The following is a 13,256-nucleotide window of genomic DNA, read 5'->3' on the forward strand; positions in this document are numbered from 1 at the left end:
TACAACCTAGTAGGGAATCAGGCTGTACACATAAGGAAGCAAAATGGGTGACAGAAGGTGGAAAGTAGCATATAGATAGTGAGGTGACCCAGGCTCAGAAAGACAAATAAAATCCTCTCTCACATACAGATTGTAGCTTTTAATGTCTATACGTACAAATGCATGTATGCATGTGGGTATAGCCTATGAAACTAGAAAAGAGATCACAAGAAGGGAAAAGGGGTTCTGGTGAAGGGCGGATGAACAATAGGACATACCTAATATGAAAACAGAAAGGAGACTTCTGGGGGGAAAGGGTAGAAAAGGGTACAAGGGGTAGGCAAAGAGAAAGAAAAGAATAATTCAAACAAATTCAGTTTTAAAATTCCATAATGGAACCTAATACTTTGTATGCTAATTTAAAATTTTAATTAATTAGTTAATATAGAGGGTATAAAAGGCATAAGAACCAGAAATGAGATGTGGCACGTCTCAGTTAATCAAGACACATTCCTCAGAATGTGACATCTGAACAAAGAAATGATGTTCAGAGAGTCCACAGATACCAGGACAAGGGGAAATGATCAGTGTAAAGGTCTTCAGATGAAAGTGTGTATGGTATATTTGATGAACAGGAGGAGGCCAATAAAATAGCAGAGTAAGCAAGGGAGAGAACAGCTGGCAGGAGACCTGAGAGGCGGTGAAGCCAGAACCAGTGAAGTCTCGGAAACAGATGGCTTTGGCTTTTATTGAGTGGAAGGAATATCCATTCAAAGCATTCTTCCTGGTAGAGAAGACATATGCACTCAAAATATATTTAAAGAGAAAGTGAAGTTTTGTTTATAAAAGCTACAGTTGGCAAAAGTTAGGTACTGTCCATAGAAATTGTGTGGTCATGTTCCAAGTCATCACAACACCACAGGGAACAAGGATGGTGGGCATAAAGTGGGCCAGTGCCAGCCAGCCAAGACGGACAGTACCTGAAAGGGGGAGTGAGGATTGAAAGAAAAAACAAGAGACAGAAAAGATACTTCGGAGGACTATCAGTAGAGACTGCAGCCCGGGTTTATTTTAGCTCCACCTTTTCATACAGTAGAACATCAGAGATAGCCACCATTTGCTTAGCTCAATTAGTTTCAACAGCTGTTTCTCCCACCTGTATCTGAGGGTCAAGGAGTGGTCAAATACTTGTTGTGAACTCCACCATATAAACACATTCCTCCTGACTTGGCAGATTAGGTACTAGTGTGCAAAACACAAACTCAGTAAACAAGCAAGCCTGCCACAGCTCAATGTACATAATGACTGTGCTTATATCAATAGCTCCCAACAAAAGTGTATGTCCCAATTCACTCAAAACCAGGGGGATGGTTAGCTTTGTCAACTTAACACAACCTAGAATCCCCCGGGAAGCAACTCTCAGTGGGGGATTGTCTACATTGGGTCACCCTGTGGACATGTCTGGGGGAGGAGTTGATTTAATTAATTGATGTGGGAAGACCAAACCCACTGTGGGCAGCACCATTCCCTGCACAGAGAGTCCTGGGCTGTAGAAGAGTGGAGAAATGGAGCTGAGCCTCAGCAAACAACTCTGCGTGCAGGCATTCATTTCCCTCCACTCTTGGCTGGTGGATGGGATGTGACTCGCCCTTTGAAATCCCTGCCTTGACTTCTCTGTAATGATGGACTGGAACTTGGAATTGTGTACTAAAAGTCAACTCTTTCTCCCCGAAAGTTTGTTTTGTCCGGATATTTTAACATAGCTACAGAAATGAAGCTAGGACAACCACCATAAGTCCACCTGCAATTTTGTTGAGCAAATGGTCAGGGCTATTCAAGTAAAAAAGAAGGCAAATAGGGATCAAAGATGTAACTTCCCCTCATCAAGGATGACAATGGGAAATTTATAGTAAGATTATAGAACAGATGCTCTTGGAGAGCAGAATAGCTTGTGAAAACCAAATAGTAGGTCTTCCTATGAGAGGCAGCACTGGCTAAAACAAGACCAGCAGTTCTCAAAAGCTGCATCTAAAGGGTGATGTGTGCACCAGGATGTGCAATGATAACTGTTCAGAGGGAAGGTTCGTGGCTTTCATGAGCCTCAATGCATTTCAGCAATATAATTGTGTCAGTATATTCAGGAAGCTGTACTTTTTAATTTTAATTCGATTTAATTTTATTCATTACCCTATTTATTGATGAAATAAACACAGAATCTTCTGTAATTATAGTCTTCCTAGATAGATAAGATATAAATATAAACTTGAGAAGAAATTAACTATAAATCTGTTATTGAGCTTTGGACCAATATAACAACTGTTCCTTCTCAGAAATCTGTGTTTACTTAGGACAAGAGAAGGTGTGATAACAGTTACAAAGAAGTAAAAGATTTATCCCTTATCTTTGGAGAAATACCTCTTAACTCCACCCCACCCAACCCCCCACCTCCAGCAAGAAAATCGTTACAGACCAGCAACTTAAAAACAATGTAAATAAATATAAAACCGAATAATAAAGTGTGCTTTGTATATTAAAAGGAAAGAGAAATTTACAAGGGAAAAAAATAAATCAATTTGACCAGCATAACAAAACAACTTGGAACAGATGTCCCTGAGCTGAGCCAGAAGGACAGAGCTCTAGAGTCAGTCTGCTGCTGTTAAATTCTTGTCATCCATCCCTTAGTTACTGTGTGCCCTGGGAAGCTGATTTCTATATGTCTCTATGTCTCCAGCTAGTTGTTGGCAGATAAATTCAAAATGTTTAGGGCATTGCCAAGCACATAATTAATATTCTATAAATAATGTTTCCACTGATTCCTTTTCTCATGACTGAAATTATCGAGGCAGGGAATTGTTCTACTTTAACAAGGTAGTCACAGAGGTCCCAGTCAAAGCATTCTTTTTCAAGCTAAAAGACTTTTAGGGACTGCTAAGGGGTGCATTAGTGGCTTTACTTTCTAAATAATTTTCCATGGGCCACTCAGGAATCCTCCCCAAATACTCAAGACTTTAAAAATGTTTTTTATGGGCTGGAGAGATGGCTCAGCAGTTAAGAGCACTGACTGCTCTTGCAGAGGACCCGGGTTCAATTCCCAGCACCCACATGGCGGCTACAAACTGTCCTTAACTCCAGTTTCAGAGAACTCCAAAGCCCTTTTCTGACCTCTGCAGCACTGCGCAACATGGGTGCACTCACATACATGCAGGCAATACTCTCATACACAAAATAAAAATAAATAAATAAAATATTTTTAAATGTTTTTATTAAATGTATTTATTTATTGTGTTATGCAATTAAATAAATAATACACCATGGCACATATGTGGAGGTCAGAGAGCAACTTGCATGAGTCAGTTCTCTCCTTCCAACATATGGGTTCTGGGTATCACACTAAAGTCAGGCTTGGCAACCAGTAGGCTTACCCACTGAGCCATCTCACCAGCCCCTCAAACAAGGCTTTTTACTGAGACCCTTGCTTTCCAGTTGTTCTAATGTGTATCAACATGTTCACAGCCTACCTCACGCTCAGGTGAGTGCCTAAATGATTCTTATGGATCCTGACAGTAAGTACACAGGAACAGCTATTGGTGGAATGTTTCACAGACAAGAAATAAAGAAGTCATTCTAAAATGCCTGTTTTTGTTGCTGTTGTTTTCTTCTTCTTCTTTCTCTTTACAGGCAGTCCAGGTCATAATTGGATTGCTGCACATTGGTTTTGGAATTATTTTGGGCTTGTTAAGCTCCAATTTTGATGTGACTTCGAGGTTTGCCTCTATTGCTTTTGTTGGTGGATATCCATTCTGGGGTGGAATCAGTGTGAGTAGACTCCTAGGATGCACTCCCTGTAAGGAAACAGCCTGCTCACAGCTCAGGTCTTAGTGCACACTCTGCCTGAGGGCTGGAGAATTTCTAGAAAAAAACAGGTCTGATTGAGCAAAAGAAAGGAGGAACTTCTGCTCTCCACTTCTATCGTGCAGCTTGAACCCATTCCCTAGTATTTACTCTGGTCAAGAAATATACGAGTCAGGAAAGGAGGTGATCAGAAACATGATCACAAGCATGCCCTTGACAAAGCAATGAGATTGTGCAGGAAGTTCAGCATCATCCAAGCAAGCTCGATAGTCATCAGTAACAGGAGCTCTTTAGTGCAAGAAACTAAGAGGGAAAGGATAAACCTAGGAGTTGCTCTAGAAAACCCAGGCATATGAGAGGGAAACCAAATGAACATAGACAGACCAACCTGGGTATAAGATGCTCCCAGGCACAATCCAAGAACCCACCATTCACGAATGTGTCTGTTTCTGTAGTTCATTGTTTCTGGCGTGCTCTCCATAGCAGCGTCCAAGGAATTCTCTCCTTGTCAGGTAAGTTAGACCATTTCTACCTTTTAAATCCCTTTAAAGATTAGTTTGGTTTATTAGGAAGGAAAAATTGAGATGGTAGATTCAGAAGATGTGGATGGAAGCACTTTCTCAAAGTAGCTGTGAGCTGCTGGGTGGTGCCAGTGCTGGGGGAGGGATGTGGCCCGTACATCTTGACACTCAAAAGGGCAGAGCTCCACATTCTGACTCTTGAATGCACAAGGGTGGGAGGTAGTAAAGATAAGGGTTAAGTTTTAACCCAACAGCTCTCTGGTTCAATAGCGTTGCACTGCGTTCAGGGAAGCCCAAAGAAGAATCCAGGGACCACGAAACACCTACATGCCTCTTCAATAACAAAGTCCCTGATGTTAGCAGCCATTTCTTAGCTCTGTCTTGCATTTCCACTTCACATTTGTGCATAATTTCTGTTCTTATTCGGATGCATTTTTGTGTACAGTCCTTCAAATTTCCATAAAAGCATCTAGCTCAGAACATGAGAGCACACAGAAGTGGTCACAGAGACGGGGCTCTCAGTTCTCCTAGTCATACACAATTTCCTGGTTTAAAGACAAACCAGAACAAGGAAATTTTTGCCCTAAACTTACAGCAGAAGTCATTTCAAGATTATATGTAATTACTCACAAGAGGGAAAAATGGGGAAATGGGAATAAGGAATCATGTTGTGTTCTTGCAGATAAAATGGAAATAATAAGGTAAAACCAGATTGAGTGAAAATCAACCTAATTCCAATTAGCCGTCCCTATTTTAATCCAGAAACAAAATAAAGTATTCTTCTCTGTACAGGTCCTTCCCTCTGAGGTTGTACATGAAAAGACTCAGTTTTGGGTCAGGACAACCAAGGCAATTTTAGGACCTGTGTAAGATCCTTTTAGAGGTCTTCAGGGGGCTCCAAGCATGTGGAAGGAATCAGGCATTCCACAGACTCTTTTGGCTCCATGGCGAGTCAGCTGAAAATGTGTTTGCATGATTATTCTGCCATGTGTCCTACTCTAATTGTAAAAACTCTACCCACAGGAGCTGGAGTAGTTTCTCCTTCTAAATTTAGACTTCTTTGCCTAGTGTGTAGAAAGCCTTCAGGGCTTCCATTCATTCTTATGTCTACAAACAAAATTCATTGTGTGTACACATTCACAAATGTAGATGAGAACAACCAAGTCAGATACCAGATCCTCTCCTGTATGGCAGAAGTGACATGCATTTTAAAAACACAACAAAACACCCATCATAGAATAACACTCATTAAGTTTGTTCTTTCATTGTTTTGACAAAGTAGAGTTGCTCTTATGAACAAGGATTTTACATAATTATAATGGATGGGCTTCTGCTTTTACTATATGTATATAATTTATATATTCCTATTATTTATATCATTTGCAACTCTTTAGGAGAACCTGACATCTAGGCTACAAACAGAGTGATTTTCATGGCAATGACTCACAAGGACAGAAGAAAGCAATTATTTCAACTTCAAAAATTATTTGAAACTGGGCGTATATCTCAGTAGTACAGCACTTGTCTATCATGCACCAGGCCTGGGTTCAATCCAAAATAATTTCAAGGTGTCAATGATAAGGAACCTTTGATTCCTCTTTCATTTAGCTTCATTTATCCTCCCTTTGATTTGTGTTTCTTGTTGTCTCCGTTAGATAAAAGGCACCTTGGGAATGAACATTGTTAGTGCCATCTTTGTGCTTGCAGGAGTGATTCTGTTGCTGTTTGATATGAGCATCAACAGCCTTTCAAGTCAAGACTACTGGGCTGTGGTAAGAATCCTACCATCTACCACAGGATTGCCCTCTCCTATCATCAAATGCTGATTTCAGAAGAATGCAAATTTATTTTGATTTTTCTATGTCTTTTTGCTGTTGTTAATTTCCTTTCTATTCTTACTTTATTTTAAAGTTTTACAAAAACAAATGACCAAATCTGCCCCCGTACTCCATTCTCTACCCACAACTATTCACTTCCAACTTCATGTGTTCTTTTTTAAAAAAAAAAAAAAACAAAAACTACTGAGTCCAATTAGTGCTGCCAGTGTTTACATGGGTGTAGAGCTATCATAGGCATGGGTGTAGAGCCATCATGTGCAATGGCATAGAGCCATCTACTGGAGAAGGGGTAGCCTCTTAAGGGCCACATCCCTGAAGAAAACTCATTCTTCCACTCCCAACAGCCATCAACTGCATATGGCTCCTCAGAAGTGGGACTTCGTGACTCCATTCCTCATCCATGTTTGGGTTTTGTCTGGCTTGGTCTTATACAGGTCTTATGCACACAGTCATGGTGGTTGTGAGCTTATGTGTGCAGTGGCCCTGTCATGTCCAACAAATACTGTTTCACAATGTCCACTGCCTCTGGTTCTCAAAATCTTTCTGCCCCTTCTTCCATGATGATCTCTGAGCCTTGAGAGGAAGGGGTATGATAAAGATGTGGCTGAGCACTTCACTATTACTTATTCTCTGCCTTTTAACAAGTTATGAGTGTTAATCACCATCTACTATAAAAGGAAAATTTCTGATGAGGGTTGAGAGATGCACTAATCTATGAGTATAAAGGTAAGTACTTAGGGGCAGTCTAATACTCTGGTTCATTTAACAGAGAAATAGAGATACATTCTCCCCTGAGGCCTATGATCTACTCTATGGGTTCTTGAATGGGTAACAATATCAGATATGGGTATCACCTTCTGGAGTAGGCCTTAAATCCATCAGAAAATGCTTGGTTACACCCATAACATTCAGGACACTTTTGCACCAGTGGGCATATCTTGACAGCCAGCCATTATTGTAGCTCTCAGAGCCCACAGTTGGATAAGATTGACAATTGCTTTTCTCCCCTTCCAGCACTAAGAAAGCCAGTAGGGATACAACTTTCAGGTCTCAGTACCAGCTTAATTTTTCCATGTTCTATGACTCAAGTATGTGGTATCTTCTGTGATAGTCTTACTACCAAGTTCTGGAGGGTAACTGAGAGTAACAGCAATAATCCAGTAATGTGTAGGGGTCTATTGGTCCCCCACTGAAAACAACTTGAAAAGTGGTAACCCATACCTGGCATTGGACTTTTTATTTGATAGCCTTCTGGGAGAGGCATTGTCCCCATAATACTGAGTAACTGCATTTAAATTCTTTTATATATGTATATATTTTAGAAAGATTCTCCAGTAGTAGGTTTTCATATGACATTTTAAAGGCCTTTGGTGTTAGTCATCCTTCCCCATGCTCCCTCTTCTACCCTCCTTCTGTTCATATCCACTTAACCTTTCATTCTCCATCATTCCCCTTTCCTGCCACTTGCACGCTGTAACCACCCCCCCCCCGAAATCCACCTCCATGTCTTCTATTGGCATTCCAATTTAAACACACATATCTAAAGAGTCAAAGCTAGCATCCAGACATGAGAGAGAATATGCAGTGCATGTCTTTCTGGTCTGAGTGACGTCACTCAGTGACTATTTCTGACTCCATCCATTTGCCTGTGAATTTTAGAATTTAGTTTATCTTTACAGCTGAATAAAATTACATTATGTACGTGTACCACATTTTCATTATCCATTCATCAGCTGATGGACAACTAGGCTGTTTCCCTTTCTAGTAATTGTGAATAAAGCAAAGATGAACATGGATGAGGAAGTAGCTCTGTAGTAGGGTATAGAGTTCCTTGGATATTTGACCAGAAGTGGTATAACTTGATTATCTGGTAGATCTATTTAAATTTTGGAGGAACAACCACACAGATTTCTAGTGACTGCAAACTGCTTTCCCACTTGCATTCCCATCCGCAGTAAATAAGTGTTCCCCTTTCCCAACATCCATACTACCATTTTTTTTTTATCTTAGCTATTCTGACCAGTGTAAAGTAGTTTTGATTTGCATTTTCCTGATAGTGGAGGATATTGAATAGTTTTTCAAATATTTTTCAGTTATTTCTCAGAATTTGTGAATTCTCTGTTTAGTTCCATGCCCCTATTTTTTATTGGTTTTCTTGGTATTTAGATTTTCAGTTCCTTGTATGTCTTACACATTAATCTTCTGTCAGATGTATAACTGGTAAAGACATTTCACCATTCATTAAGCTGCCTCTTCACAGAGTTGGTGGTGTCCTTTGCTTTCTATCTTCACAAGGTCCCATTTGTCAATTGTTGGTCTTAATTCCTACACTACTAGAGACCTATTCAGGAAATCCCTTCCTGGGTCACATGCTTCCTCGATAGCCACACCTTCTAAAACCTCAAAACACAGCACCACCATCTGGGGACAAAATGTCCAAATACTTGGAGCCTATAGGGGACATTTTCATTCAAACCATCACACAAATCCATAATTGTACAAGATCAGTTACCTATCAAATAGAGCCCAGGCCCCCTGCCCAGGGATGATACCAGCTAGTGTGATGGGCCCTCCTGCATCAATTAGTAATTAAGAAAATACCCCACAGACAGGCCCAAAGGCCAAAATATTTGAGTAATTCTTCAGTTTAGGTTCCCTCTTCCAACTCTTGGGGTTTGTATCAGGTTCACACTGAAGCTAACTGTGACAGTGTTTGTAAATCCTTCAGCCTACTTTGATCATGGGAATTATGCCTGTCTCCTTCATCATGATTGATCACTTTCCTGGGTACCTTAGTCAGGTTGGCATCACTAGTCTTTCAGAACATGTAGTATATCAGCCCAAACCCTTCTGGTTTAAAATCTCTATTGAAAAGTCAACCATTTTTAAAGAAAGACAAACCAACTGTTATTCTGATGAGCCTCCCTTTATATGCAATTTGGCCTTTCTCTCTTGCAGCTTTCAATACCCCTTCTTTGTTCTGTACATTTAGTGTTTTGATTATTATGCATCATGGGGAATTTCTTTCTGGTCCTGTTTGGTGTTCTGTGTGTCTCTCACACCTTCATAGGCATCTCCTGCCTTAGATGTGGGGATTTTTCTTCTGTTTAAAACCTTTTCTGTGCCTTTAACTTGATGTTCTTCACCTTCTTCTGTGCCTCATTAAGAGGTTTTGTCTTTTCGTATTGTCTCATAATTCTTGCATGCTCCATTCATGGGATTTTTTTTTTTTTTTTAGATTTATCAATGTCTTTGACTGAGTAATCCGGTTCCTCGACCTTCTCTTTAAGTCCAGATATTCTCACTTCCACTTAATAATTCTGTTGGTGAAGCTTTCTCTTGAGCTTTTTGATTTACTAAATTTTTGAAGTTTTATTGCAGTTTGGGTGTTCTTCTGAAATTCTATCTCTTTATTAAATTCTATTTTCATAACTTGAATTGTTTTCCTTATTTCATTCAAATGACTTTGTTTCCCTGTTCTTCGTTCCAGCATTTATTAAAATCCTCTTTAAGCTCCTTGAACAAATTATAGTGGCCATACAAGATCTGTTGTCTTGTATTTCTCAGAGAACCTGTTGTTTTTCTCAGAGAACATTACTATGGGATATTAATGAGGGAGACATATTGTCTTGATTTTTTGTGCTGTTTGTGTTTTTGTGGTGGAACCTAGGCCCCTGGAGAGGTTGTTGGTAGTGTCTTCTGGTATGAATATCTATCCCACCTTTGTTGAACCTGTGTTTGGATCTATGTTACCCTTACTTGTCAAGTTTTGGATCAGTTGAGTGATGATTGAGGTTCAGTCTTGGGGTCACTCTGTTGATGTATGAATGGAGTATCAGAAGAGGTCCTGGATCAGCTAGGGCAAGGTACAGCTTCTAGGTATAGATATGAACCCTCCATAAAGTTAACTGGTTCCTAGTGTAGATCCTCAGAAGTCTTTCTGGTGATCAGGGCTCAGGGAGCAGCTGCAAGAGGTATTCAGAGACCCCTACATCACTCTCAGGTAGCCAGCAATGGGGTCAGTGGAATGGGCAGTGTTACCTGTGTCAGATACACTGGGCTCTGTGTGGTTCTCAAATGGCTTGAGCTAAGGTCAGTGAGGTGGGAAGTTTTAATTTTTCTTTAAAACAGAAGACTTTCCTTTTGGCAAGTAGACTGTTTATAAATATTAGGGAAAAAAGTAGATTTTTTTTCTTTGTAACTATCTCCTTGCTGTTATAAAAAAATATAACTCACATAGTAAGTTGAACTTGAGCTATAGCATATTTGATGTCAAGTTTCTCAAGTCCATGTGAGACCCTCCTGTTCAGCCCAAAGTTCAATATACTATTTATTTCTGGTTTCAGGTTTCTGGGAGAGGAATTTCAGGCATGCTGACCATCTTCTCCTTGTTGGAGTTCAGCATAGCATGTACTACGGCCCATTTTGCCAACCAAACCATCATCTGTGCCAGCAGGGTAAGTTGGGTTAGTCTTTTATAAAATAGTCTGAATACATGCTGGAGAAATACAGGCTTGAGTAGCTGCTAGACCCCAGCATGGGCTCAACGCAGTGCTCTGTCTTTGGCTCTGCTGGGATGGAGGAGACCAAAGGGACTGTGCTGACAACACTGCTTGCTTTGATCCTTCTTTCTAGTCTGTCCTCGTTGTTCCAACTGTGTTTACAGCCAACCCTTTGACACAAGAATCTTCCACAGTTCCTCCCAGATATGGTGGCCTCCCAGCTTATGCTCCTAGACCCTAAAAGACAAATGACCATCGATACAATTTCATGGGGTAAAACGTCTCTGCAACAATCTCATAAGAAGCTGACTTTTGCTGTCTATGATGCTTCCAGATCTAGTCAGAAACAGTGTTTGAGATTTGTTTCTGAGTTCAAAGCTAACAATAACTGGATCTTCCAGTCACTGTCTCACTCTGCTTACATCACTGCACCCTGGTAAAGGTGAAGAACACTATGAATATGACTCTGTGACTCTTTTAACATTAGAAGTCTTCCTAGTCAGAGCTGGAGAGATGGCTCAGCGGTTAAGAACACTTGGTTGTTCTTGCAGAAGACCCAGGTTCAAATCTCAGCACCCACATGGCAGCTAACAACTGTCCGTAACTCCAGTTTCAGGGGATCTGACAGCCTCCTCTGACCTCGATGGGCATTGCATGACACAGGTGCACTTATGTACATGCAGGCAATACATGCATACACGTAAAATAAAAATAATAAATAATTTTTTTATAAAGTCTTCCTATTCATGTTACCTTTTCCCAATAAAATGCCATTGGGAACATAAGCCACTTTTTAGTATTTCTTTACATTGCTTCTGGTCCAATACTGGTTGTATAAAACAAGATCTGATGGAGGGAGAAGGCTGATGAAGTTTATTGGATGGTGGTTATCTAGAGTACACTCAGGTTTTTCTTAAAGTGATGTCTTTCAAGTCACTTGAGGTTTTTGAGGCAGGTGTGGCTGGAGCCAGGGGAACGGGCTCACAGCTTCCATTACAGTGTTTCTTGCAGTTGAACTGCTTTGTCCTCAAGGTGTCACTGGAGTGTTCAAGGCAAATAGAAGACCCCAAAAGATGGTCCACTGATCACCAAAAGAAGGGATGCTCAGTTGACAGCTTCCGCCAAAGGCAACTGAGCACAGGGAAGGTTCAGAAAAGTGTGAGTGAAAGACTCAAACCAGCCAAGCCCCCAAGAACTTAACTCATTTTAAGGAAAAGCGTGTGTTAACAGCTGCTCATGGTATTTAACAGTGCTACAGAACTTAGCTACTTAAAAATTTCATGTTCACTAAAATCATTTACAATAAAGCAACAGTAGAACAAGGATTATGAATTCATATTTGGGATTTTTGTTTTTGTTGTTGCTTAGGTTTGAGCTTTTTTTTTTTTTTCAAGTGAGATGTTGACATGTTAAAAAACCAGTGGCAGCAATCCAGATCAGAGTGAAGGGATGGATGACAGTTTACATTTCCAAAGGTCCAAAGCTCAGCCAGAGGACATGGCCTAAGCCATGAACCAGGGCAGTTTCTCAACACAGCAGAAAGAAAAGAAGGTGGTGTTGCTATAGAGGGCTACAGGGAGGCAGTAAGAAGGCTCAAATGTGATGATGGCCCATGTCACTCTTGTCAAAGTGAGGTCACACCCAAGGTGTAGGGCATAGACAGAAACAGAGCCTTAAATAGAATAGATGAGGTTTAAGTGTCATGGAAGTGAAGAATAAGCCGATAGAAAAGGAGGACTGACAGGCGGCACTGAGGGCATATTCAAGGGGATGGGCATAAATCTTCAGTTCAAACACTGTTTATAGAGAAAGCACCTATTTGATTTCACCTGCTAATACAGTCTTTCTAGATGGTATTATAAAATAACAGAGGACTCTGCCACAAAGAAGACATCTGTACCGCCCTTGTAAGGCTTGGGGAACATTGTAGAGGGCAGAAAGAATTAAGAGCAGGAAGGTGACTATGAAATGCCATCTTCTGGGTGTGTTGCAGTCATTTGAATCATGATCTCAATGCAACTGGCCTTGCCTACACTGAGCCTGCACAAGAATGGGCCTAGCAATAGCCAATCATGGATGGAGGAGGAGCTCAAGGAGCCCTATCGCCCTCCCCACTGAACTAGTGAACACTGATGGATTCTAGGAAATGGGGCGTTGTTGCCATCACAGACATGTGGGGAAGGGAGGCGATGATTGATGGAGGTGGGGGCGAGACAAGGGCAGAGAAAGGGGGGAGTGTCAGGGATGTATTGTGTATATGTATGAAAATGTCAAAAAACAAAGTTAAACTAGGCAAGGAAGCTTATGAGATTTCAAAACACGGTCTGTGGAATCTAAACTATTATGAAGCACAAGTAAGACGGTATTAGGGTTAGATGAAAACAGCTTGAAATGGCCAAGGGTTGCTCTTATTTGAATTTAGGTGAGAGTTACGTCATTTCAAGGTTCTTAGCCCGCCTCAGTCCCAGCCATTTAGCAACACGGGTGATTAGGAGTACTGTGTCCCTCACCAGGGCGCTCAGCAGCATAGCAAAAGTGAAGGCATGTCTTGTGATTTGATTTCT

General features: G+C 40.8%; 1 protein-coding gene across 1 annotated transcript in view; it reads left to right on the forward strand.

Annotated features, from left to right (window-relative positions):
* Positions 1 to 11,212, forward strand: part of Ms4a12 (membrane spanning 4-domains A12) — a 12,357-nt gene extending 1,145 nt beyond the window's left edge. Inside the window, exons 2-5 of the mRNA XM_008840733.2 lie at positions 4,287 to 4,343; positions 6,008 to 6,124; positions 10,537 to 10,647; positions 10,826 to 11,212. Of these exons, the coding sequence (XP_008838955.1) occupies positions 4,287 to 4,343; positions 6,008 to 6,124; positions 10,537 to 10,647; positions 10,826 to 10,933 (393 nt within the window). The 3' untranslated portion in view covers positions 10,934 to 11,212. The remainder of the gene's footprint in view (positions 1 to 4,286; positions 4,344 to 6,007; positions 6,125 to 10,536; positions 10,648 to 10,825) is intronic.
* The last annotated feature ends 2,044 nt before the right edge of the window (positions 11,213 to 13,256 follow it).

Source organism: Nannospalax galili, unplaced genomic scaffold, assembly GCF_000622305.1.
Source record: "Nannospalax galili isolate Female #2095 unplaced genomic scaffold, S.galili_v1.0 scaffold1321, whole genome shotgun sequence".
NCBI classification, from domain to species: Eukaryota; Metazoa; Chordata; class Mammalia; order Rodentia; family Spalacidae; genus Nannospalax; species Nannospalax galili.